Below are 27098 nucleotides of genomic sequence, written 5' to 3'. Positions count from 1 at the left end.
AGCGTGTTCAATTTGTCCAGTCTTGCCGCGAGCAAATTTCCCTGCTCCCCCCTCTTCGATTTCAACGCGCTATATATTCTTTCGCTATTCCGACCTCGGCGAAATGCGGCGAGATACCGTATCGCTGTGCCGCCGCGATGTTAACGCTAGAATTACCGGCGCGATTAGCGGGACGACGGCTTTTTGGAAACGTCTCATTGTGCGAGGGCAGAGATGCGCTTACTTATTCCTTTAGGTTTCGCATTCAACGCCCGTTAAAGATACAAAATGCATTGTATGAGCTCGAGCTGTGGTTTTGCGAGAAATTGGAAATTATTTGTCCCCCCCCCCGTAAGAAATTTCCAAAGAACTCACTTTGAGCGTTTTGGGTAATTCCAGCCAGTCGACAAATGAAAAGGACGCCTTCCGTCCGCGCTATATGGATTAAACTTGGCCGATGTGGATTAAACTTGGCCGTCCGCGCTATATGGATTAAACTTGGCAAATTGCAACTGTCGCGCGCGCGCGTAAGGTTGTCATGGATGCGCAGCTCGTTGTGTCAATCATTAGCATGTGTGATCGACGTGTTGCACGAAAAAAACCGAAGCGTCCTGGCAGCGCATCCTCGCGTTGCCACTGCGACACGTTCACTCCTCGACGCTCCTTCAACCCGCCCGCGCCGGCTGGCTGAATGTTTTATTGCGCGCACGATCCTCGCAAACGGAATATGAACTTGCGGAGCTCCGTTTAAGGGACGCCTTAATCTCTTCCTTTCTCTCTTGCCCTATGTTACGTAATGTTAAATTTAGTGCGTAGCCTCTCCACTTTGCGACGTGTATTTTCCACGCGCCGGAGCTTACAGAGTCTTCGTCACTTGGTTGGAGCTTCACGTAATTTCCGAGTGTGTGAGTAAGTGTGTGTGTGTGTGTGTGTATGTACGTGCTTCACGCTTGCGTATTCAATGGAACTTAATCCGCGTTACCCGCTTCTCTCGCATCCGCGCGCCGCGCCGCGCCGTGGGCGGCGGCGTGGCGGTGCCGATCGCGCAGCCGTAACTCGCCGAAAGCGACTTTTATTCAAGCACGGTATTAATAACCTGTCCAACGGGCCGGCCTCGTGTTTTCGAGTGCCGTTGCCGAAGCGACGAGCGCATCTCGCGGCATTTTTGCACGTCCACTTCCGGCGAATCCGTGCGCGCGCGGGCAGAGTGGAAGTGGCGGCAAGAAGCAAGAAATTAAATTACGGTAATCACACGGCGCGCGCGTACGTACTGTCACACAACGCCGCCGCCGCGGAGAACCGCGGATAGACAAACCGCATCCGCAAATGTCGATAATGCGGTCGCTGACAAATTTGCGAGCCGGCGAAATCGCCGAACGTGCGCCGCGTTGATAGAGGCCGCCGGCTTGAGAAAAAAGATCATTCAGTCTCCGAGAAATACACCAAAACGGTAGAACAGAGGTGAAATACACAAAACAAGAGGAAAGAGAAGAGAACAAATGGGTAATGTGTACACAAGTAGGGAAGTGCAGCGCGAAATATATCGAATATAAATACCGTGAAACACAGCCGAGACTGTATGTGAAGAAGAGGGCGCGAATGCGAACGCGTTTGGAGAGAGAGAGAGAGAGAGAGAGAGAGAGAGAGAGAGAGAGAGAGAGAGAGAGAGAGAGAGAGAGAAAGGGAGAGAGAAAGAGATTGAATACACGCGTTTTCGAATCGAGACGACCGCGCTCGAGTCAGAAGAGGTCAATAGAATTTTAATTGCCGCGGAAACAATGCACGCCCGCGCGCGCGCGCGTGCGCGAACATGTAACACCATTGAATGTTGCACTAACGTGACACACGGCACACGTAGCGCGTAATTGAGTGAGACTAACGGTAACGGGTTACCGTAGCACGTGTAGCGTTTTACACGAATTGCGTAAGTGCCCGGCGATTTGCATATTTCGCGCTCGCGACGGCCGCCAGTCGAACTGATTGAATCGGCGGGCCGCGAGTGTGTTTGCGCGCGCGCTCGATCGATGCGTTTGAAATATCAACGCGTGAGCGAGACTCGCCACTCGAAACCGCCCCTTGCACGGGGGTGTGTCGGGAGTCACGCATGGTGCGTGAGTCGTCGCGGCGCGGAAGAGGCTGCTCGCTTCTCGTAACCGGCGAATCCTCAGCTGACGCCGCTCTCTCGTATCTCGTCGGTCGTTCTCACGGAGATTCGTCTCGTGCGAGACAAGAAGAGAAAATTGACTCACTCGCATCTTATTAGCTTGAAAGCCCGACGAGGGGCGGGGGGGGGGATTTCACGCGCGGAGCGTGTAAATTCGCCGACCGTAAAAGCGACGACACGCGTCGCTTTGAAATCCCGCTCGGACGAGGAAAACGCACGGAGGAGGAAATTCCGCGGCGAGGGAAATTCGCGCAAACCGCGGGCGCGATTTTCAGAAGGCCACTCCGTTTCGGCTTTTCTCGCAGGAAAGTCTCGCGCTCGCCGACTGCCTCGTCACGATTACGCCGACTAAATTACGAACGCCGCTTCGTCTGAACGCGCATCCTTCGACTGATTTTTCCGAGATTCATCGTCCTCCTGTAGTTTCCCGTAATCGTCTTCTCGCGGATTCGACTTTGCATTGTCGAGTGAACATCCAAGCCAACGGCTCGACGGCGAAACAGGTGTAGAGACCTGACAAACGAGCGCAACGTGGTGCGGTTCGATGTGAGGGTTACCTAAGGGAGCCGGCAAAGGGTAGCGCGCGAATATCGGGATGCGGGTGGTGCTGCGGCCTGGGAGGCGAAAAAGCCCTGCACTCTCTGTCTGTCTCTCTTCCTCCCTCGCTCGCTCTCTCTCTCTCTCTCTCTCTCTCTCTCTCTCTCTCTCTCTCTCTCTCTCTCTCTCTCTCTCTCTCTCTCTTCCCCTCCCTATCTCTCCACGTCGGCATCTATCGACCCACCCCCGGCGACGGCAGAGCTTCCACCTCCCCGGAAAGCTCTCGCGCGGCGCGTACACGTTGGATTCGGGCTTCTCCCTTCATCGGCGACCGTACGTCGAAGAAGAAGAAGAAGAAGAAGAAGAAGAAGAAGAAGAAGAAGAAGAGAAAATAGGCTGTCGACGTCGCGCTGCTCGCACAGGGCGGCGAAGCGGCGCTCCTCGCTCTTACGACCACCACAAGGAGAGAGTCCTCCGGGAGGACGACCAGCTGGCAGGGCAGCAGGGGCTGAGATTATCTTGGCTTAACCTCGACGAGATCTTCGAGATTTCTCATCTCCGAAGCGAGCCGGTGTCCCTCGCACCGTTTCGATCGCGGCCGCGAATCTCGGCAGTCAGCGGGGAACCGGCAGAACGTGTTATGTGAAAATGCACGTCGCCGTCGTCGTCGTCGTCTGATCGCGTTCTCGATAAACTCGAGGAGAGGAGTCAACGTACTCCTGCTGGTTCTCAGTTTGCCCGCTTCTCCCCCTCGAGCGAGCTTGAACCAGAGAGTTCTGGCTTCCTGGCTGCGTCGTTGAAGGAACATCGGAAGAGCACATAGCCTCTGTTGCTGCTGCGTACTCCCCCCCTCGCTTTTGCAGCGCCCGCTCGGCGCGATTCGCGGATCATCTCACGATTCCCGCGCATGATCGACGCGAGTTCTTCCGTTTTCCCGGCGTGCCAGTTTATGCCGTTTCTTCGGAAGCGATCGGTTATGCTTCATACGTAACCCAATGAGACGTAATAGCGCACCGATGACTGTCACGGCACTCAGCATGTATTAATATTCCAAGGAAGGAGATTGCGAGATGCGGTCGGTGCGAGATAATCGGTGCGACATGCGCGGTTATCGGGTCGGCAATCATCATCGTCGTCGTCGTCGTCGTCGTCGTCGTCGTCGTCGTTGACGTTGACGTTGATCGACGATAGAGCCGTAACTCTGTTTCGCGCGCGACCACTCGGAGGTAAGAACACCTTTGAACACCTAAGCAAACAAGCGCGACGAATGCAGCCGTGTATCGTAATCGCGCTCTATTGTCGCACGTGCGAGTTTCATCATCGTGCAAATAATCGCCGGGGATTCCAACCGGTTCAAGGTTGACCGAGCGGATTTCTCGGGCTACTGTGAACATCGTCTCGCGGTGAAATTCCGCTCGGAAGGTCGCGAGTTCGCAGCGATCTTTCTCGCTCGAGCCGCGAGCGGACATCCTCGAGATCGAGATCGACGAATGAATCTTGCTCTCGATCGAAGTGTATTCCAATCTGGAATTCTCAGACTCCGATCGATCGAGAGCCCGACTAGAAATTTTGATCAGATTCATCTAACATTGATAAGGACCTAATAGAGTGAATGAAAGGTAATTCTAAGTAAATAAGTCAGTCCTTATAATGTCTTACGACAAATGAGTAAGGAAGATTTTATAACGCTTATAACGTTATAATGATTGGGTCCACATTGGGACCATAATGTATCAACCTAGTGTATGTTATAATACAGTTCAGTTAATTAGGTCCATGTCCGGATCTTATTCATTGTACCTAATATGATTTGCATTTTAACAAGACAATTTTTGGGCGTCATCTCCAAATATAAAGATGTTTGCATTGAAAAAACACTTCAGATCACTTGAATATATTTGTAAAATGCTATAGAAACTATCTTTTTTTTAGCAGTCAATAAGTAGTTGTAAAATTAACGTGACATGCAACTTTTCTCTTTATTTCATTCATTACTTTATGTCTTGTCACCTCGTGATACTTAATGATCTTATGATATTAATTTTATGTTTCTTTTCCGAAACATTTTACAAGTGTGCTCAAGCGATCTAAAATATTATTTCATGCAAATATCTTTTTATTTGGAAATGAGATGAAGGAATTCTCAGCGTGTCATTTCTTATTTCTAATGTCATCATCCAATATAGCCGTGGCGAGTAATCAGGAGCCATAATAAAGGATTCCATCAGGTAACTCAATAAGGACCTGACTATGAATCCTTACTAAGATTCTGATATCCAGGCTGCGCGTTACATGACTTACTAGGACCCGATAGTATTACCTTATTGGGACCTGATGTCCAAATGAGGTTAACCTGATCAGGACCATGGGATAAATTTCTGGTCGGGAGTGTCGTCACCTCCGCTCCCGCGGATTATCCGGCCGGCAATATTTTCATCGTCGGTCCCGATGGATTTTCTCAGAGACTCCGCGACGAGTCCGACCAAATTTGGCCAATTTCGCCGCGTGCCGGTCCTCCTCGCCCTCCCTTTTTCTTTCTCCCCTATCGTCACGGCGCAGAGTTACTCCCGATCGAAGAGTCCACGAGTCCGCGCGAGTATATCATCGATCGATGACACCCTCGCTCGCCTTTATCGATAAAGGCGTATCCCGTGGCTGGCGGCCTTTCTGCATCCTCATTAAGGCGGAGAAAGGCGTGCTTGTGGGCGCGCGCGCGAAGCGTCTTTTCTCGGCAGCGTGCATAAAAAGCTTTCTCTCCCTCTCTTTTCCCCGGCCCTTCCCCCGCCCGCACCGGTGGCGTGTGTCGCGTACGCAAGGAGGATCGATTCAGGTGCAATTTTCGTTTGCGCGATCCTCCTGGAGCACACACCAACCCTCCGGGGGGGGGGGGTGCACCCTCGGGGCCGCCGCGAGGTCCTTGGAAACCGACCTCAACTGCTGCTTCCTCGCCGAGGAAGCTATTTCCAGGCTGCCCCGTCCCGAGCAAAGTTTCACTCGCACGAGTCATCCTCGGCCGAATTCCTCCGACGGAGAGGACCCTCGTGCGAGGCGCGTGTCGCCTTTGCGCTGCTGAAACAAGACGACGAGGCTGCACGTCGCGCCGGCCGCGCGCGGCCGCGTTCATTCATGATTTCGCGAGCGACGACGGAGCTTCACGATGCGCTCTCTCGCGACGCTCACCCCTCGCCGCCGCCGCCGCTTCCGCCGCCGCCGCCACCGCCGTCAACTCCCTCAACTCCCTCCCATCCCCATCTGGCTGGCGCGTAGCAGTCGCCCCAGAGTTTCCAGGGACGGACGACGTGTTTTCCCGATCGCGAAAGCCTCTGCGAGCGCGACGGGAAATGTGCTCGTCCCGACGTGTCCACGCTCTCGCGAGTAACCGAGGGAGAGTCGGCGGTGATGTCTCGAATGGCAGTTTGGGTGGAAAATACGAATTTCAGGGAACTCAATTATCGGGAACAGGCCGGCCTGTCGAGTTGTGGATTTTGCGGCTGCTGAAGCCAGAGAGTTTAGTTTGCACGAAGCGCGACCGCGAGCGAGCGTCTACCTCCGCGTCGCTGATGAGCCTCGTGAGGTTTCATCGGTGTCTTGAGCGTCGAGCGGCAGGGGCTGAGATTCTCAGCCTCGAACTTTGCTCTTCGATGAAGCGTGATCGAGCGATCACGCATTTTTAGGCCAGGACTTCCAGGCCGGCGAATCGAGTAGACGCGCGTGCGGCGTTGTTTCTCGTATTCCGCGTTAGCAAAGCCCGTAAGGCGGATAAGCGTGAAGCGTTAAGCAGCCCTCGTTTACTCTCGTACAGCAAAGCAATCGAGCCTGAAACTTTGTCGCAGGTACTGGCGAGTCCGGCAAGTCCACCTTCATTAAGCAGATGAGGATCATCCACGGCTCCGGATATTCGGACGAGGATAAGAGAGGGTTCATCAAACTCGTGTACCAAAACATTTTCATGGCGATGCAGTCGATGATCCGGGCGATGGACCTCCTGAAGATCCAGTACGGTGACTCCTCGAACATAGTACGTATGACATGGCTCAAAGTCAAAAAGCGTCATAAGCGTGGCTCTTGTTGGCCCTTGCCGACAAGCATTCACGGAGGAAGAAAGGACCGGTTGAGTCGAAGCGTAGGAAAGCGACTCTCGCGAGCCGAATTCAGCTCCAAGGAGCAGACGCTCCGTTCATTGTCGCGTCGGTTCTCCGTCTACCTGGAAACGGGTTTCCTCCCGCCTACGCGGTCCACCGTGCGATTATAATCGCGGATGTAGCCGACACTTTTCTTCCTCGGGGATGCATTTCCCGGCGAGAATGTCTCGAGTCTGTCGTATATAGGTCGAGCTGCCGCGCACTTGAGAGTTAATTAAGCCGCGCCGGTATCGGAGGGTTGAACGATAACGATAAGGATTCGCGCGCTCAATATCGCACACGTAATCGTGCACCGGAAATACATACACCGGTCTCTGCATCCTCCCGCGTCCCGGCGCTCACGAGACTTCCTTTCGCCCGCAGGAAAAAGCGGAACTCGTGCGGAGCGTGGACTTCGAGACGGTGACGACGTTCGAGAGCCCGTACGTGGAAGCGATCAAGGATCTGTGGGCGGACGCCGGCATTCAGGAGTGCTACGATCGCAGACGAGAATACCAGCTCACGGACTCCGCTAAATAGTGAGTATTTTGACCGCGCATTTGTCGGTGCATTCCCTCGTCCGCGTGTCTTATCGTCAACCGCGACATGATTATGCTCCGTCTGTCTCTTCTTGCTTCCTTCCTTCCTTCCTTCCTTCCTTCCTTCCTTCCTTCCTTCCTTCCTTCCTTCCTTCCTTCCTTCCTTCCTTCCTTCCTTCCTTCTTCCTTCCTTCCTTCCTTCCTTCCTTCCTTTTTTTTTTTTTTTCTTCCTTTCTTCCTTCCTTCCTTCCTTCCTTCCTTCCTTCCTTCCTTCCTTCCTTCCCTTCCTTCCTTCCTTCCTTCCTTCCTTCCTTCCTTCCTTCCTTCCTTTCCTTCCTTCCTTCCTTCCTTCCTTCCTTCCTTCCTTCCTTCCTTCCTTCCTTCCTTCCTTCCTTCCTTCCTTCCTTCCTTTCCTTCCTTCCTTCCTTCCTTCCTTCCTTCCTTCCTTCCTTCCTTTCCTTCCTTCCCTTCCTTCCTTCCTTCCTTCCTTCCTTCCTTCCTTCCTTCCTTCCTTCCTTCCTTCCTTCCTTCTGCCCCCGACATTGTAATTCTTGGCCGCGTCTCGTGTAAAAGTCTAAGTCTTACAAGTTTAATTTCTCGAATTTACGATGCGTTTTGTACTTTCAACAAACCCAGGGAGGTAATAAATTTTTGTCGTTGCGTAATCTTTCAGAAACCTGTCACTTTGACGGTAGAAACGAGTCGCGTTAATCGTCGGTACTTTGGAACCGAGTCTGCTCATTGGAACTCTTTTTTTATTCTCGGGAAAGGAAACTATTGCGAAAGCCGAGAGCGACAATTCTTCGTTTCATTTGCACACACACACACACACACATTTGCGACGTTTTCACCGGACATAATCTCACACTCTCCCACGGTGGCTTTGCCTCCTCTTCCTCCTCTTTCCCTCTTTCCTTCTCCTGTGTACCGGCCTTTCCGGGTATTGAGAACACAATGTTTCAGTTACCTAATGGAGATAGATCGAGTCGCGGCACCAAACTACCTCCCCACAGAACAGGACATTCTTCGTGTGAGAGTGCCCACCACCGGTATAATTGAGTATCCCTTTGACTTGGAAGAGATCCGATTTAGGTACGTGTGCCTCCGTCGCGGTCGGCCGATGGCGATGAGAGAAAAAGAGAGAGAAAGAGGGAGAGAAAAGATGGAACAAGCTGCCTGCGCCTGCGAAACCACCTACCACCACCACCCCCCGCATCGGATCGTTTCTGCATAATACCCCTCTGTCTCTTGCGACTTCGTATATATACTGATTCACTGTCGCTGCGCACTCCTGGGATCTGATTGTACCCGATTTTTTAAGTGTTTGCCTATTTCCCTCGCTCGCGATGCCGATTCGAGTCCTGCGACTTTCTTTCGTGCGCGCGTGTGTGTATGTCTCGGTATACACACGCACGAGTGTTGCGTGTAGTATTCCAAATGGAAATGAGACGAGCGTGTGACTTTGCAACGTCTCCGCAAAATTCAGTCTCGAGACTGATGACGGCGATGAAGAAAAATTGCGAGACTTGTCGATGTTTATTTATTTAGACACTACACGCGGCAGTTTTGTTCCGATTTGCTCGCGTTAACGTAGACGTTTAGTTTTCGCAATTTTGAGATATAAGAAAGAGAGATAAAAGCACCAAAGTGAGTTTCTGGACCCTCGGCTTCGTCGGAAAACTCTTTCAGGCCGAGGCGATGGACGAGCAAGCATGTACGAGTTGTCTTCTCATACACGAGAATTTCTGTGATTGTGTTTTACGATTATTTATATATTTAAGTATACCACGCATGGCATGCACACACCTCCAGACAGTGGCTTTCTTTGTTTTGCAGTTATCTTAGTGACCTAGACCGTATCGAAAAGCCTGATTTCCTTCCGACCGAGCAAGACATCCTCCGGGCACGAGCTCCCACCACCGGCATTATAGAGTATCCGTTTGATCTGGACTCCATCATATTTAGGTACTAATACCTAATTCAACTCGATTACACCTTCAAACATCTCGAGATCGCCAGAGAGCGATGCTCTGCACGAGGAACAACTGAGAGAGAGAAAGAGAGAGGGAGAGAGAGAGAGAGAGAGAGAGAGAGAGAGAGAGAGAGAGAGAGAGAGAGAAAGAGAGAGAGAGAGACAGAGAGAGAGAGAGACAGAGAGAAAGAGAGACAACGACGTCTTCTCGTGTAAAGTTGAGAAGACGTTGAAATATTGACAAGTTTTTTTTTTTCAGTCTTTTTTTTTAGTTGGAAATAGGTCTTTTTATTTACAAGAATGTTTGCCGCAGTTCTTCGTTTCCTTTTTCGTTGTATGTACGATCGAACATTTGCATAAAAGATGAATGTTTCGGTAGAAATGAATGACAAGACTTGCTTGTGGTTAAATTTCAAGTAGATTTTATTTTAAGAGGATTTCAATCTTAGCCGAGATTTCGCGATTTGACTTGAAAGACTTGTGGCATGATCGTGAGGTCTGTTTAGTTTATCTGTTGCTCGATCCCCTGTGTTATATAAAGTTACAAAGTCGAGTCAGATTTGCTCAGATGTTATCCCTTTGTTGATTTTGGTCGAATAGGGGAAGGGAGAAAGACGAGTATAATTACATACAATTCCTTGAATGCAAGCACTTTTTGAGCAGCTTCAACGTTTGCATGTCTTTTTGCAGATCGTCTTGTCAATGCTGCTGCATGATAATGGATTTCTAATTAATATTGTTCATAATTACGCAATAATGATTAAGGGTAGCGAATATGCGCTTCTTGAGTGTCAGAGCTGGGCAAATTTGGTTTCGTACAACCATCTAGAGGTGACAGATAGATTCAAAGAAAGAGAAAAGAGAAACGCCTGGGAATGACGAATAAGTTTTATTCGAAGACAAATCCCGCATTTTCTCACACGCGTATAAATCTGTAGAGAGAGAGAGAGAGAGAGAGAGCTTTTCGGAAACAAACGCGTCGCTCGCACGAAAGCTTATTCGTTATTCACGGCGGATATTGGTTTTATTCGTAAATTCCAAGAGAATACATTCGGATAATGCCCGAGTAAGCATCGCACACTTCTAATCGGACATGTTATTTGCAGGATGGTAGACGTCGGTGGCCAGAGGTCGGAAAGAAGAAAGTGGATCCATTGTTTTGAGAACGTTACTTCCATTATATTTCTAGTAGCTCTAAGTGAATATGATCAAATTCTATTCGAGTCGGAGAACGAGGTAATTATGACAAATCCGCGCTGTCGAAAAAGATACTGCCGAATTTTGGCGCGTGTAACTAATGCCCGCCCCCGCACCTTTCTCTTTCTCTCTCTCTCTCTCTCTTTTCCAGAATCGAATGGAGGAAAGTAAAGCACTCTTCAAAACGATTATAACATATCCATGGTTTCAACATTCTTCGGTTATTCTGTTCCTCAACAAGAAAGATCTGCTGGAAGAGAAGATCATGTATTCTCATCTCGTCGACTACTTTCCAGAATACGATGGTAAGTAACGACGACCTGGACGACCTGGACGAGAGTCCTGCGCCCGCTAAACGTATAACGTTTACCGTGTAAACGAACGAGTTGTGTGCCGGTAGGCCCGAAGCAACAGGACGTACCGGCTCGGGAGTTCATCTTGAAGGTGTACCTCAGTTCGAATCCCGACCCCGACCGAATGTGCTATTCTCACTTTACGTGCGCGACAGGTCGGTCCACTGATCGAAGTGATCGAAGCAGCAGCGGCAGCTGCTGCAGAGCAGCGTAGATCACCCCGCTAGTAATGTTGTAACTTGGACAACACGCATTGTCCCGAGAAAAAGTGTCGATGTTTGACAGGTGGGACAATTTCCTGAAAAGCCGCGTTATCAAAGTCCGAGACGACTCCTCATTTTGCCGAAATGTCGGTAATAATGCCTCCTCGGGATTCTCTCTCGGATTTCGATGTTGCGGCTTCTCGCGGGGAATTGCCCGGTCTCCGAATTTCGAGACTGCTTTCCCGGGATAATTGCTCACCGTAATTTGCCGAACGCGATTTGCCGATATCGAGTTGTGTAAACGGCAGATTTTCTCCCGGGAGATTTCCCAGAGAGAAAATCTGAAATTACTCATTACGCAACCCGACACGTGCGTGTCCTCTCGCTTGATCCCGCGCATAATCACGGTAATCAGTAGCCCATGCCGATACCTCGGAGGTAGTTGACCCCCGTAGCAGCCGAGATCACCCTCTCGTCGAAGCCTGCCGTCCGCAAATCCGCTCGTCCCGCTGTTAATTACCGCGAACGTTCGGCAAGAGTTGCGAATCGCGTCGCGATGGTGATCTGATGAAATGTCGGGCCGGGCGAAGATTCGGGAGAGCAAGCTGGAGATATCGCTCGGGCGAACCGCGCGAGCAGCGTTCACGCGCGGACGGGCGACGATTTCAGATTTGCAGAATCGCGCACGGCACCCTTGCGTAAGTCTTCGAGCTTATTAATGAGAGGCTTCCGAGAGGCTTCTTTGATGTTCTCACAGCGACTAATTCAATAAGCTGTCCTTGCAGAGCGTTTATTGGATTTGAAGTACTGAAGTACAACATTATTCCATTAAAATAGATCGATACCGGCCTCGTGTCCGTCCCCGCGTTATCCTTTTTCGCGCACGCAAGTCCGTCGCTTCGCGCGGAGTCGTTTGTACGGTCGCGTAAAACACGTCGACCCCGGGACCAGGCGGCAGGGAAAGACAGAGAGACCGACCGACCGACGGACAGACAGACAAACGGACGAATGGACGGGGAGAAAGATTCCTTCGCGAAAACACACGCTGGCTAAATTCCAGCGCGCGCGTCCCGTATTCCACACCTGGCAGATTCTCAACGACGCGCGCCATTAATTGTCGATCGTTTGTGCGCGGTCGTCGCTTGGTAGATGAAAGAAAGCGAAAGCAAGGAAAGGCAAAGACAAAAGTAACGCCATGCCCCACCCTCGCTTGTGTATTCCGCAGGTCTACAGAGAGACGCCTTAGCAGCTAGAGAATTCATCCTCAAGATGTTCGTTGAACTGAATCCGGACAGCGATAAGATTATTTATTCCCACTTTACGTGCGCCACAGGTAGGCTAACGCAATGGCCGCCGGCTCTTCTTCCGGTAGCGCTTGTAAAGATACCGTATTTCTGTCGCTCGTTTCTTTTTTTCCCCACGATGGTTTTCCCTCGTTTTCCTGCGTCGCGCGTCTTGTGTACAGAGCTTGTATTATATTACCTGCCTGCCTGCCTGCCTGCCTGCCTCTTCTCTCCGTACCGACCAGGTGTGTAATCGAACGTTGAGCGCGAAATCGAAAGATCAACCCGAGTGCGCGCGAATTTGCTTCGCGAGTTTGCGCGTTTGCGCAAACGTCCCCTTCTGTCTTGCGGTCGCGGCGAACGTGTTGATCTTCCGACGTCGCGGAGAGCGACATTAACCCACATCAACCATGTCCGATTTGTATTTTTGCATGCTGCGCCTGCGGAATTAACCACCAGACACGGAGAACATCAAGCTCGTGTTCTGCGCCGTTAAGGATACGATCATGCAAACCGCGCTGAAGGAGTTCAATCTCGCTTAAGGGCGCGGCTCGCGTTGGCTGGAACGCTTCCCGAATCTCAGCGCGTAGATTTCCGCGTCGCGACCGCCGCGCCGTCTCGGTCGGACACGTCGAGAATTACACAAGACTCGAGCCACGCACGTTCGTAGCGTGCTGGGGAAGAAGAAAGATCGAGAGAGAAGCGAGTCTCAAGGTTGCGCGGCTCTCTCGCTGCACAAACTTGCTAGTCTCGGAGTGAGATCGCGAGATCGCGAGACGAATCGAGCACATGGCACGTAGACGTTCGGACCATCGATTGTCAACGATGTGCTGCATACTGTTTGCTAAATTTCAGCTTGGCCCACGTGTGAGATGCTTGGGTCTTTGTTCAGACCGGGCTTGGAGTCTCGAGTTCCTCAGTCGAGTCGACATTAGTCGTGTGATTTGACTGGAGAGCACAATTCCAGTGCCAAACGCGTCTCACTCGAGGCGAGTTTCAGCTAACGACCATTTACCCGAGCGAACTGGAGGGCAAATATAATCAGCCTCATTGAGCGGAATTGTAAACTTTCCGCGAGCAAGAGTTTTAAAGGAATACAAGAATTGTCAGAGAAGAAGGAATCAGGGCGACTAGAGTTGGCCGTATGCAACCGTGAGACTGAGTTGGTTTAGGCGATTCGCGTCGCATCGAGCAGTTATATAAGTCGTTGCTCTCCTCTCTCGCAACCCCTGCCTCCCCCTTGTCCCTCCCTAAAGTTAACTTGCTCGTGGCTCGAGTCTGCGTGTGATCCTCGGCGTCACCCTCCGAAAAACGCAACTACTGCCAGTCTTGCCAGTGACGGCGAAAAGTGTGATGACATTATCTTAAGTAAATTGAATACACACACCTTCACGTTCATGTACATGAAACGGGGGACCCCTTGTAAGGGAAATAAAAGAGATACTGCAAAACCGGCATTTTCGTTGCAACGAACGGCCCCACCGGGAGGCGCGACGCGCTCCGATTGTCGCGAAATCACGTCGCTCTCGGCAAACAACCGGTCTTTCCGGCGTCTTCATTACGCGCGTGCTGCTGCCGTCGCAGCCGCCGGAGTAGCGAGAACAGCGTAGTCGAATTTCTCTGTGACACCGAAGAAGCGTGCCTTCTCGTGTTTGCATAGCTAATTGCACGGCTCGGTCGCTTCGTGTTTTCGCGGCAAGTAGAGAACGGTAGAATCACGGTGAATCGCGTGTCGCCTGGCGGCGGCATGCGGCTTATTCCGACGCGTATCAAGCTGCAATTAATCTTCGCGGCGGTTCGTCGAGCTTTTCTCACAAGACCTGGGAGGAGCGAGGAGCTGAAAAAAGGATTTGATTACGTTTATACGACGGCTGTACGCGCGCGCGCGCGCTCTCTCTCTCTCTTTCTTTCTTTTTCTCTCTCTCTCTCTCTCTCTCTCTCTCTCTCTCTCTCTCTCTTTCGTGTCGCCGAAGCATCTCCGGGGGAAAATGCATGCTGCATGTGTGTCATGGCTGTTGAGCTTCTCGATTTAGGATGCAATAGGTCTGGCGGGAGAGACATTCGCCCTCTTCTGTTACTCAAGAGATAGCCCGCTCGTTTCTCCCTGCATGACCGAAGCTTCGTTTCCAGATTTGCGACTCAAAGGTAAAGTCCTTCTTCTCGGGCGCGTTACATCCGTGCGAACGTTTTGTGCTCTTGTTATCTCTCTGTTACTTGTGCCTGCGTACCGATAATGATTTGCAATGGAGAAATAACTCTCTGACATGATGCGCGGCGTCACGTCGTCTCTCCTGCGTTCCTCTAACACATTTCTCTCTGTCCCGCAGATACGGAGAACATCAGATTCGTGTTTGCGGCGGTGAAGGACACCATACTGCAATCGAATTTGAAGGAGTACAATCTCGTTTAGGCGGCGAGAGACGCGCGCGAATCCGAGCGGAATCGACCAGTTTTTCTCTCGCACCATGACCAATGTATCAGTGTGGGACTATATTAAAACTACGTTGACTCGCGAAGCGCGAGCTGAGCTGAACGACGTGTGGCAGAGACAGAGGGACGCGAGATGGACGATTACTAAATTTTGTGGTGCCATCGTACACACACACACACACACACACACACACACACACACACACACGTATATAAATACAGCAAAGAGAAACACACACTCACATACATACACATTGCACACGTACACACGGAGCGTGCGTCGCGCCGCGTCGAGCTTCGTCGCAGACAGAGCGAGTGTACCAACAGCAATTAGACGCGTAAGACATTAGACACACACGTAGAACAGAGAGGATGGACAAGGCAAGCGGAGGAGCGACGTGAGAGAACGCGAGCAAGGACCTAAAAAGTCTACGAGCGTCGTCGCGTGTTCTTTTCTAAGGTGAAGAAAGGCATCGAGAAAAGAATGGAGAGAATGGGAGAGAGAGAGAGAGAGAGAAAGAGAGAATGCTAAGGAGAGGAGAATCGGGAAGGGAAGAAGCGCGCGAGTCGATTCTCAGTTGTAACTTGTACACCGTATTCCCGTTCCCGGGAATTTGTTACCTTTCTTTTGTAGATTAGTTCTTAGTCGATATCGCGCGAATGCTACCCGGTCTCTCGCGAGGGGAGAAGAAAGAAGGGGCGAGAGAGGCGCATGTATCGATAAAGCCGGGGACCGGGCGTGTCGTTGCGTTCGACTTTTATATATATATACATATGTATGTATGTGTGTGTATGTATGTATGTATGTATGTATGTATGTATGTATGTATGTATGTATGTATGTATGTATGTATGTATGTATGAATGGACGAGCGCAGCGAAGACGTCGACCAAGAGCGCGTGTCGTCCTCGCGCAAACCGGCGTGACATGCACGACGCGGCTGTGCCGCGCGTTTTAAAAATGGCGCGTCCGTCTTGTGTTCGTCTCTCGAGTCTAAGAGATCTCAGCGTGTGCGGAAGAAGTACTAGAGACGAGACGGCGAGGCGAGCGAAACGAGAAAAGAGAAAAAACAGGCTTTTTAATCGCTAATTAGATTCGGTGACACAGGTGAGAACAATTCTAGTGCCATTTACTAGTGTGGTGTTGATTTTTTGTTTTTTTTTCCTTTTCCTTTCTATCTTTTTTTTCTTTTTCTTTCTCCTTTCTTCGTTTCTTCGTCTTCCCCCCTCCTCTCTCTCTCTCTCTCTCTCTCTTTCTCTTTCTCTTGTCATTCCTTTTCTTCCCTTCTTTTCTTTTTTATTTCTAATACCTGCATTAAATTATCAATTGTCTTTTCCTTTTAGAGTTACGCGAAAGCCAAAGTGTTTTTGTTTCTTCCCTTTTATCTGTGCCAGAAACGACTCAAAGTTCTTTCTGCATGTGACTCGGATTCATTAAAAAATCATCGTATAAATATTGTTATATATAATATATGAAAGATGAAACATAGAGAGTATAAAGTGCGAAAGAGTGGATAAGATAAGGGGAGAGAGAGGGTGTGAATGAGTGAGAACGAAAGTGAATGAATGGAGGATACCGACAGCAGCGACGACGGAAGAGGAAGAGAAAGAAAGAGGGCGAGAGTGACAGAAAGTATGTATGTGTGTATACGTGTATATGTATGTGTACGTGTACGTGTATGTATATGTGTGAATAGAAAACCCGCACTGAGGAAAGGAGAAAAAACGAGAGAGAAGTACGAGTTGTTGTGGAAGCGGACGAAACCGCGGGGAATTACGTCTGTTAGATGTGACTTAGGTAATTAAGGGGCGCGGGAGGAGCCCGCAGACATCTCTCTCTGCCGTCTCCTCTCTTTGCCGACTGTGCGTGCGCGCGCGTGACGAGCCGCGAGGGTGCCCGCAATGGTGTCCCTCGAAGAATTTCCCTCAGAAGCAAAAATTTCGATTTGCAAAGATAAATTTCTGAAGAAGGAAGAGGAAAGGTAGGAAGAGGAGGAAGAGGAGAAGGAGGAGGGGGAGGAGGAGGAAGAAGACCAGTAGTAGCCTCTACCTGTAAAGATAAATTTCTAAAGATTGATATGTCTGTCGTCTCGACGAAGGAAGATGTAACTCGGAGACGAAGAGTGGAGAGAACAATTCCTCTGCACAAACGAGGAATCTTTCTCTCTCTCTCTCTCTCTCTCTCTCTCTCCCCCTCCCTCCCTCTCTCTTTCTCCCTCTCCCTCTCTCCTACTCTCCACCCCTCCTCTCTCTCGTGTCGTATACGCGAAGACGGACACTTTTTCTTCCAGACAAGAATTCGTCGAGTTCCTCCATCAGTTTTTGGTCTCTAGTCCTCCTTCTTCCGCACAGCGGCACATAGTTATAACTCTACCCGGTTTTCAGGTAGAGAGAGAGAGAGAGAGAGAGAGAGAGAGAGAGAGAGAGAGAGAGAGAAGGGGGGAAAAAGAGGGAGAAAGAGAGAGAAAGAGAAGTGACTGCATGGCCCTCGCTCGTCTCGTATCTACATTATACAGTGTATGTACGCATGAACTGCTCACTGCCTGCGCTCGCTCATATGCTGGCTAGCGCGCTGCCCGCTGCTCGTACTCTCCGACGAGGTTCGCTCGTTTCGCGCCATCACTTCGTCTTCCCTTTCGGCGACGAGGAACAACAACGAGATAAGGTATTACCTTCCTCATTCTCCTTCAACGATTAACGACGGAACGAAATATCAGAGAGAAGCCTCGCGGAAACTGTTTTACACACAAGCGCAAGTATAGATTCGAGGACGCGAAGGAGGACGCGCAATGATGTAACAATCTCATCGAACAAGTTTCTCGCGCCGAAGACGGACGGCGGGACACACCGATGGGCGGTGGCGGTAAGAGTGAGAGGTACGATCGCTGGAAGATGAAGAAGAGACACAAGAGGCCGGCGATCGCGGAGAGTACGCTGCACGATTATAAAAAAAAAACTACTCTGTACAGGACGTCGGCCAAGTCGTATTGGTCTTGGAACGTAATGTTCGGACACGAGACGACAACGATAATGATGATGATGATGAGATGATGATACTGATAACGATGATTACGAAGAGACGATTATGTTGTCGCGCGACGTGTTATGATGCAGCCCGAACATCGCCGGACTCGCCGGCGCCGTGTTGCAACACACGCGCGCACCTATACACATACACGCACAGTAAACACACACATACACTCACACTATACACACCGGGCAGCATGTGTCATATACCTTGGTTGTGTCAGACCCACCTTGGTTGAAACACTGAGTTTATATGAAAGAAATATTAGTGTATGTGTATATGTGTGTATATATATGTGTGTGTATTTATACACATATATATATGTACGTATACACATACATATATATATATATATATACATTGAGTAAAGTATATATATACATACATATATATATATATATATGTATGTGTGTCTGTGTGTGTATGTATATATATATAAAGCCGTAATCAATAAGAAATATTAAATAATAATTATAATTACCGTAAATAATAACTATAATGATAAAATTAATAATAGTAATAATAATTAAATAATAACATATTAATAATAATTATTATTATCATAATAATGCTTGATTTTCAGTGAGAGAGCACGTGATTATAAAACGAGTGATGGCAGAGAGGGAAGGACAGATGGCGCATGTGCAGGACACGAAGTGCAAAACGATACTAGTGAGAGAAACTGATAGCGTAAATGACGAAGATCAGGTCAGAGAAATAGAGAGAGAGAGAGAGAGAGAGAGAGAGAGAGAGAGAGAGAGAGAGAGAGAGAGAGAGAGAGAGAGAGGGAGGGAGGGAGGGAGGGGAGAGGAAGAGAAATTGCGTGGTTGTGTATGCGTATGTGTATTTGTGCGTATGTATGCGTGTGTACGCGCGCGTGTCTGCTGTCTATGCGTATGTGTATTTTGGTGTATGCGTGTCACCGTGCATATTTATGCGTATTTGTGCAATTGCGTGCACTCACGTGTACGTGTGTGTGGGAGAAATGTGAACGAAAAGAAGGATTGGCGAGTGCAATAGAGGAGAGGAGAGGAGATAGGGAGAGAGAGAGAGAGAGAGAGAGAGAGAGAGAGAGAGAGAGAGAGTGCGGGAAATATGTGAGGGAGCGATTTCACTATGCGTGCAAGAAAAGGAAAGAAAAGGATTTAATCGATAAATAAATAAAAAAAAAGAGGAATAAAGATAAAACGCGATCAGTTGCGAGGCGTTGTAGGCTTTGTACAACCGTAGTCAAGAAATCGGCGAGAGTGCGAGACAACGTGCGAGAGAGTCTCCTCGAGCACCTTGAGAGGGCTGTTAGGTTCATTTGTAAATCATCTCTCTTTCGTCGAGCGGAGGCGATACACACCTACCACCTTCCGAAAAAAACATAATACGTTGGGTATTCTTTCTCTGTGTATAAAATTGTAAACATTTAAAACTCTAAAATGAATGTTTTTAACTTATTTATAATAAATAATATACCTTATTGATAAAAATAAACACAGTTTGTGACAGTAGCATCGACGAGAGCGTGACGAGCGAATTCATCCCCCCTCCCCCCCGGGGTGAGCGACGACCTTACACCCCCCCCCCACCCCCTTCACCATCCTCGGTCCCGCCGTGATTTCGATCGTCCGTAGTCCGTCCTTCGATCTGTACGCGCTTCGCGCGCGTATACCGTAGCAACGTTCATCCAAACAAAGCGCCTTTCTTCCGCTGCATTGTATCATTCTACCCGAGAAAGAATCACCCATATCGTACGTGTGACGTTTTGTGTTCACTACGCACGTTTCTGACGCGATATTGTAGCAACAATTAGTGAGAGATGCCTCTCGATGTATGCTGCCAATTTTTCGGCAACATTCCGCGCGGTAACAGGCATTTGTCGTTGTTACTGTAAACGTCCACCAGATGCCAGTCTTTTTTTCTATCTTTTTCTAGATGACAATTGTATTCGTCTCGTGTCTCCTGTTACAGGAACCTGTTACAGCTTGTCGGCGAGACACGCGAGAGCGAAATGTTTGTAAACGCGCTTTTAGTGTGCTCTGAAGCATCACCGACGTCGACGTCCGCCGCCGCCGCCGCCGCCGCCGCCGCGTACAACGGAGTATCCTCGAGGTATCGAGTTTCGCGTGTGCATCGCGTCGCACGGAAATCAAGTGTTACCGAGACACCAACCGCACAGACGCGCACCGGTAATGTCTGTCTTCAGCATGAAGCGACGTCCAACTGCCGCGTTACGACCGCATGTTCTTCACGTCCCGATTGTTCGTCACGTTTGCCGAAATGGCCGAACAGTGGCAATGCGATACTCGACGAGTGCAAGTCGTTCTCTTACTGCAGAGCCAATAGTGGCAAGAGCACATAGTGGCTACACTAGGAACGACTCAACGAGAACCTGCGGCATTGCGAAGACCTTGATTAGCCATAGGGCGATGAGAAAGCAAGCAAGGAGCCAAGTCGTTGGACGAAGAAGTGGAGCAAGTGAAAAGCGAATATCTGAAAGTGATCAAGCGAACGGAAGATGATACTGTTGGGGCGAGACTGCGCCACATCTGCTGCGAGGAGGAGTCGGGCTTAACTCACACCTTGCTCACGACGCTTCTCCGTTTAGATTACTGCCAGCAACGTCGCTTTGCAACGTCGAGCTGCGAACGTGAAGTGCTCTACGTTATCCATCCTGCGGAAGCAAGCGACTTGAATAGACTTCGACGGTACGCAAAAGTGAAGAAAATGCAAACGAGAACGGACAGGAAAGTAACCTGGATCTTCAGCGGAGCGAGTAGATACAAACTTCATGGGTTGCGCACAAAGGTTGCGCGCGCGCGCGAATGGTCTTTTGTCGTATATCGTATGCTTTTTCACACAAGAATTTGTCTCGGGTACACCCTCGCGATTCGCGAGCTCTTCTCGTGAGCGTTACTGCTCGATGATTGCATCGAGTTATTTTTTCGGCGTTTAGTAAAAAACAGACAGGTAATTGTACAAACGAGATCGCTGGTCGGATAATTAATAATCGCGGTCGCTGCTGCTGGTCGAAGAACGTTTTTATTCCGCCTTGTCCGCCGCATTGTACCGCGGCGCTCGCGCGTTTTGCTCGCCCGGGAAGTCACTCGCGATGACGATAAGAAAGCGTCCACATTCAGCAGTCACGTGTCGAAGGTGTCTCCCGGCGTGCTCTCGGCGGCGGACTCCGTTGTGTGTGCCTCCCATCACAACAGAGATTGTCAACAATGGTCGAGACACGCGGGGAACACTCGCGTTATTAGTGTCCTCTGTGCCGTCGCAGGATCGACGTCTGCGTTCGCGGGATCTCGTCGATTCCGCCGAATTTCGCGCGAAAGTGAGCTTCACATCGCTTCAGCATCCGCACCAAGGCGTGCGACGCAATGGCCACACGCTCCGAATACCAGAAGCGGCAGGTTTGTCACTACGACCGCATGTTCTTCCACCCGATGGTCTGTCACGTGTGCAAGTGGCTGAAGAGCGAGACGATGATCTCCTGCGACTGCAACATGATCAGCTACTGTTGCCGTCAGCACATGGCGATGAACCAGGAGGAGTCGAACGGGAACTTGGGCCACCGGCAGATCTGCCGAGTGATCCAGGAGCTCGTTCACGAGCGCCGTATGCGCACGTTCTACGGCAAGACGCTGATCGAATGGACCCGTCACAAGCGCCACTACGTGAACGCGGTGGAGAAGAAGCTGGCGCGTGAGTTGCAGCCGCACGAGAAGCAGATGTTGCTGTTCGCGAGAGCCTGCCATATCTGCTACATAGAGACCGACCTGACCGCCTGTCCAGGCTGCTTCTCCGTGGACTATTGCCCGGCGCACCGCAACTTCACGGAGCCGCACGAGTGCGCGAAGCTGAGGGAGTGGCTGCACTTTGAGATGCAGGCGCTCAATGTGAACCCCGTGCCGATCTGGAGGACGTTCCACGACTTCCCCGAGCGGATAAACGTGTACGACATGGACTCCTTTTACGAAGCGTACATGTTGCCCGCCAGAAACAAGACCTGGACCATCCTGGACATGGTCTACTCCGAGTACCTGTCGAGGCCGCTCACCATGTACTACAGCATGCAGGACGCGGAACTGCTGGATATCCCCAAGACCAAGAACACCTACGTTATTCACATAATTGAAGCGAGCGGCATAGACAAGGTGAACCTGCCGTCGTGGGAGATCTTCCTGCACGCCTTTCAGCAACCGATGAAGCTCATCGTCATAATGGTGGGCGTCGACTTGGCGTCCGATCTGGCGGGCAGATACGGCATAGTCCAGACCTGCTCGGAGAAATGCGCGACTATCGGCCATAAGCTTTACTTCAGGTATTATCGCATGCTGTACCACTTGTACGCCGGAAGCGAGCTGTACACCAAGCCGGATGTGATCGTGGGCTTCCAAGTGGCGTTCAACGACGGCGAGACGTTGGCGCAGTTCCTCACGTCGCTGAAGTCGCCGTTCTGCCCGGTCATCTTCACCAGCAGGTCGAAGGCTAACATGCGCAAGTTGACAAACAAGCTGCAGGCAATCCTGACTTTCCGCGTCAAGTCTGTTCTGAATACGCAGAACGGCTTCAGGTCTCACAGACCGTACCGAGACCACGTGACCGGTCGTGTCTTTTATCGCAACGAGTGCGTAATCATTTTTAAGCAGTTGGGCAACCTAAGCTCGAACGAAGATTGAGTTTGTGCGGAATGCGCGTCTCTCTCTCTGCGTTAGCTCTGCAGCGAATATTTTATCGCGAATAACTTGATTCAGGGGGGGGATTCGACGAGAGTTCTTTTCTACCTTGAACACTCTCTCCGGCGAAGAGGAGTGTGTTGAAGGTACGATCTTGCGGGTTTCCGTTGTAATGCGGACGACGCTGTCGCACACTTTGACCTACCTCCCCCTCCCCCCCTCCGCCATAGGCGATCAAGCCGCAACTAACGGCTTGGGACCATTCGACCTTGGGCCGTTCGTTCCAGCCGGGCAAGAAGAATCCCAACACTGCTCGCTCAAAAGTATCTTCGTTTTATTCGATTGTATCGTCTTGCTCGGTAACGGATTTTATTTATCATAATATTACGACAGAGATCGTCAACAGACCGTGCCTGAGACGGGGCACGGGGTGTGTTTGTAAACGCGTTATTTGTACTCTTTCAGCCGTTGACGTCTGACATTGTGTATACAAAACTTTGAATTTTAACTTTCGATCTCTCGTCGAGAGTTTGCCGAGTCTCGCGCGTCGTATTGCGCGAGCATCGTGCTCATACGTTAATATTTCAGACATGCTGGCGCCGTTCGAAGGTTTACGATTTAAGTATCTAAAGGCTGACCGATACAACAGTTTCTTCCACCCAAACTTTTGCCACGTGTGCAAGTTTTGGAGTAGCGAAGTCAACATGATCTCATGCTACAACTGCGACATGATTGCTTACTGCTGCGAGAGGCACATGATAGTGGACCAGAAGCAGCACGTCGATATCTGCAACGCCATAAAGAAACTGATTCGCGAAGGGAAGATGAGGAACTTCCACGAGGGCACGCGCGAAGAGTGGCTCAACTGCAAGAAGGAGTGTGTGCGAGTAGTCGAGCAGGAGCTAGCCCGCTCGCTGCTCTTCCACGAGGAACAGATGCTTCTGTTCGCCAAGTCGTGTCATGTTTGCTACAAGGAGACGAGCCTAAAGACCTGTCCGCTCTGCTTGTCCGTCAACTATTGCGAAGATCACAAGCAGAACGTTGGTCCGCACAAATGCGCGGCGCTGCAGACGTGGCTCGCCACCGAAATTCAAGCTGTCAAAGTAAGTCCCAACCCACCGAGACAGTTCAAATTCATCAATTTTCCCAACGCAAATTACCCTATTGCCACTATGAATTCCTTTTACGACAGATATATACGTTGTAGCAGAAGTCTGAAAACTTGGACTTTTCCCGATTTCATCCATTCCGACTATCTGTCGGGGCCGCTAACACTGTATGATTGTACAAGGGATCCAAATGTATTACAAATACCAAACACAGAATATACTTATATTATTCATATTATAGCTACGAGTCACTTTGACAGATTATACTTGCGGTCGTGGGAAATATTTTTACATGTCTTTATTAAACCGACGAAACTCGTCGTCATAATGGTAGGACCGAATCTACAGGAGGAATGCGAAGCACCCGACATTTGTAAATTGAAATGCAAAAATTTCGGCCACACGTTTCATTTTTTATCCCATCGTATGTTGTACCATGATTATGTGAACAGTTCATTGTACAGGAAACCGGACGTGATCATACGATTTCACGTGGAGCTCGCCGACGGGGAGACATGGGCGCAATTTCTAGCAGCATTAGAGGTATCAAGTTGCCCGTTAGTGATAACAGCTGAATCGAACATTAAAGCACAAGAGTACAGAAGTAAAATAGGCGATTTCAGCAAACAAGCAATGCCTATTATTGATCAAGTAAATAATTTCAGTGGTCGTAGGTTATACAGAGACTATAGGACTAATAATTTCTTTTATCGTAACTACTATTTAATTGTTTATAAAGATTTACATCACACAAGTCGATCAGACGACGATAGCACAGGTTCTAATGTATGATTGTATCTAACTTTTTAGGCTTCCGTAATTTTCGTATGATTGTCACTATTTTTATAGCCATTATTTTTATAGCGTTGTTGTGAATATAATAGACAAGTATGTGTTATTTAAATATATAATGTTCTAATAAACAATTATATGATAATATATTATTTATTATTGTCATATGTAATACAAGGCGAATATTATATTATAATTATACCTGTCGTATTAATTAAGTATTATATCGAATATTATCAGAATTACGGTACCGTTATAATCACATGTTAGATGTATTATGTATTTTTTTTTATAAAGCATATCTTAGAAAGCCATACGAAGGTCTTGTATTATTTTCTCCTGAGGGAAAGATGTTTCGTCATTGTTGTGTAATCTTGTTACCTCACACCTCCCGCGAGAAGTCGAAAAAGAATTCATCTAAATTTTCACCTAATCTTTTACGCGAAGCTAGTATAGAACAGAATCAAAATCATAAACGCTGTGATTTTACCCGCAGCAAAATTGGACGTGTATTTAAAGCACAAACTTTTATAGCATAACTAGACTGCTAACTCCGACTCAATACATGAGCCCGAAAAGTATGTACAATCCTGGTGCCCGACATTCACGTCTGATATTTATATTTATATTTATATTTATTTATCAGTAAAATAAATATCGTTCTCAGCTCGACTAATTTTCTAAACAGGACCGGCGGGTCCTGAGAGTATTTAATAATCGAAACGATCAAAATAGACGGTAATATATCTTGAGCAATTTGATGAGTGAGCCGGTTCTATTCGCGAAACGTTCCAATTTTATGTGCCCGTCGCTCTTTCGTGACGTCTATTATTATTAATGCCCTCGTTATTATAAATAGCTCATGGATGCGATTGCGCGACGTGTCAATCTGTCTGTTTGTTAACGTTATCATTATCACCGGAGCGCGTATCGATTGTCAGTTCTGCGAAGGTCTACCTTCGATCACGCGGCTAAAATCATTCGCGCAGCCGTTTTCGTATACTTCGTATACGATCATTAGCGAGCGAGCGAGTGAACGAGTCGAGATCCAGGATCTCGGCAACGCCGGGATCGAAAGGCACGGGTGTCCATCGTGGCACCGAGGACGACGCCGCGGCTGTTGCGGGTCATCGTCGCCGGAGACGTCGTCCTGGTAAATTGGAACGGAAATTTGCCAGTGGAACGGACGAGGCGAAGGAAAGGCAGGAGGGAAAATGGATGGATGGGCTGTGACGCGCGCGATTGTCGCACAGTTACACCGCTGGCAGGGTGCGGAAAGAACAGGCGTGCGCTCTCGCTCTCGCGCTTGATCGTACGGGGTAACGAAGTAGAGAGCACTCTCCTCGTCGGTTTTCCAAACGGAAAACAGGAAGTGCAGACGGCAATTCGCCACGCGACGCGATGCCGAAGTGCTTTCTCGACCTCGTCCTTCGGTGTATCGAGCGGCCTGCCGGGCATCTCGACATGTAAATGGAAGGACGACGATCGTGTTTGTTAAAAGAGAGAGAGAGAGAGAGAGAGAGAGAGAGAGAGAGAGAGAGAGAGAGAGAGAGAGAGAGAGAGAGAGAGAGAGAGAGAGAGAGAGATCTCGATCACGGAGAACGCAAAGTTCTTCCCCTCGCGGAGCTGGGACCTCATCTCAAAGTTGAGATATCGGAAGAACTTCTTTCGTTTTTACTCGTCCTCGCGCGTAAAGTCCACCGCTTCCGATAACTCGAGCGCAACTATTGAGCTGACACCATGTGCGAGGAATTAGGGACTTCTCTGAAGCTAACAGCAAGACCAAATCGGTAAAATCAAACCGCATTATTTAGTGGATAATTTTGTAATAATTTAAATCACTAATCGAAATTTTGTACACCGTGCCGTGCCGAAGAAAACTGTGGCGCTGCTTTATCTGAAGATACGTGTGGTAAAATATACATTAAGATCTGTAATTACATATTTTATATTCGCTGGATTTCTTTAGAAATTACCCTCCGATCTCCATCGCATATGTTTGCTCAAAAGTAAACATATACTTCCTCTAACATACCACTTCCTCTCAGCGGACCCAATCCCGACTTTTGCAGTGAATGCGAGATAACTTATACAGGATGTCTTAAAAATACCGGAACCCCCCGGGCGCGTACAAGAAAAGGAAATAAATTATAGCTTATTATTTTATGTTATGAACTTGTTAACCTGATATATCCCCGCTATTTTATTTTATAGCTTATTATTTTATGTTATAAAATTGTTAACCTGATATAACCCCGTTATTACTCCTTTCGTACAAACTGTCACTTGGCTGTCATTTGCCGCAATGACAGCCGCAAACGGCACGAAGCCGGCTGCAATGCAACGTCGTCGTGACGACCAATCAGCGTCGCGGAAAAGAGGCTGCAATACTTCGAGAGATTCGAGAGATCTCGACTTTCGATTGGCACGCACTTTTTTGAAGAGAATTATTGTTTATAAGGGCTGGGGTAACCATTCATTTAATAAATAACAATCAGGATATTTGTTTTTTAGGAGGATTAAATGAGTTTATTCCTTTTACTATAATATCTCATTTAACTTTATTTTCATTATATGGTTTTCCTTTTATGTCAGGATTCTATTCAAAAGATTTAATCATAGAAGTAATTTAGACACTAGCGACTGTCGCCATCTTAGTCTCTCATATCCGTTATAATAGACATTTCTTTCCCCTCACTTTTCATGGACCACCCCCGCAGC

At 49.0% G+C, this 27098-nt stretch overlaps 2 protein-coding genes across 8 annotated transcripts in view; both read left to right on the top strand.

The window, feature by feature from the left end:
- Positions 1-17926, top strand: part of Galphaq (G protein alpha q subunit) — a 31546-nt gene extending 13620 nt beyond the window's left edge. Inside the window, exons 2-9 of one of the 7 annotated variants that reach the window (XM_019842495.2) lie at positions 6514-6698; positions 7186-7340; positions 8304-8432; positions 9177-9305; positions 10419-10548; positions 10661-10814; positions 12291-12398; positions 14676-17926. In XM_019842495.2, the coding sequence (XP_019698054.1) occupies positions 6514-6698; positions 7186-7340; positions 8304-8432; positions 9177-9305; positions 10419-10548; positions 10661-10814; positions 12291-12398; positions 14676-14758 (1073 nt within the window). In that variant the 3' untranslated portion in view covers positions 14759-17926. Of the gene's footprint in view, positions 1-5883; positions 6431-6513; positions 6699-7185; positions 7341-8303; positions 8433-9176; positions 9306-10418; positions 10549-10660; positions 10815-10909; positions 11018-12290; positions 12399-12807; positions 13727-14675 lie in introns of those variants that run through there. The other 6 variants (XM_019842496.2, XM_025299947.1, XM_011145044.3 and 3 more) reach the window with 6 other exon arrangements.
- A 5106-nt stretch (positions 17927-23032) lies between these two features.
- LOC109504039 (uncharacterized) lies at positions 23033-24524 on the top strand. Its single transcript, XM_019842504.2, has one exon. The coding sequence runs from the start codon at positions 23067-23069 to the stop codon at positions 24375-24377; it is 1311 nt and encodes a 436-aa protein (XP_019698063.1). The 5' UTR covers positions 23033-23066; the 3' UTR covers positions 24378-24524.
- The last annotated feature ends 2574 nt before the right edge of the window (positions 24525-27098 follow it).

The sequence above is a fragment of the Harpegnathos saltator genome, unplaced genomic scaffold (assembly GCF_003227715.2).
Source record: "Harpegnathos saltator strain DR-91 unplaced genomic scaffold, Hsal_v8.6 scaffold3, whole genome shotgun sequence".
Lineage (NCBI taxonomy): Eukaryota > Metazoa > Arthropoda > Insecta > Hymenoptera > Formicidae > Harpegnathos > Harpegnathos saltator.
Note: the sequence above shows the minus strand (reverse complement) of the source record. Positions and strands in the feature narration are given on the sequence as shown.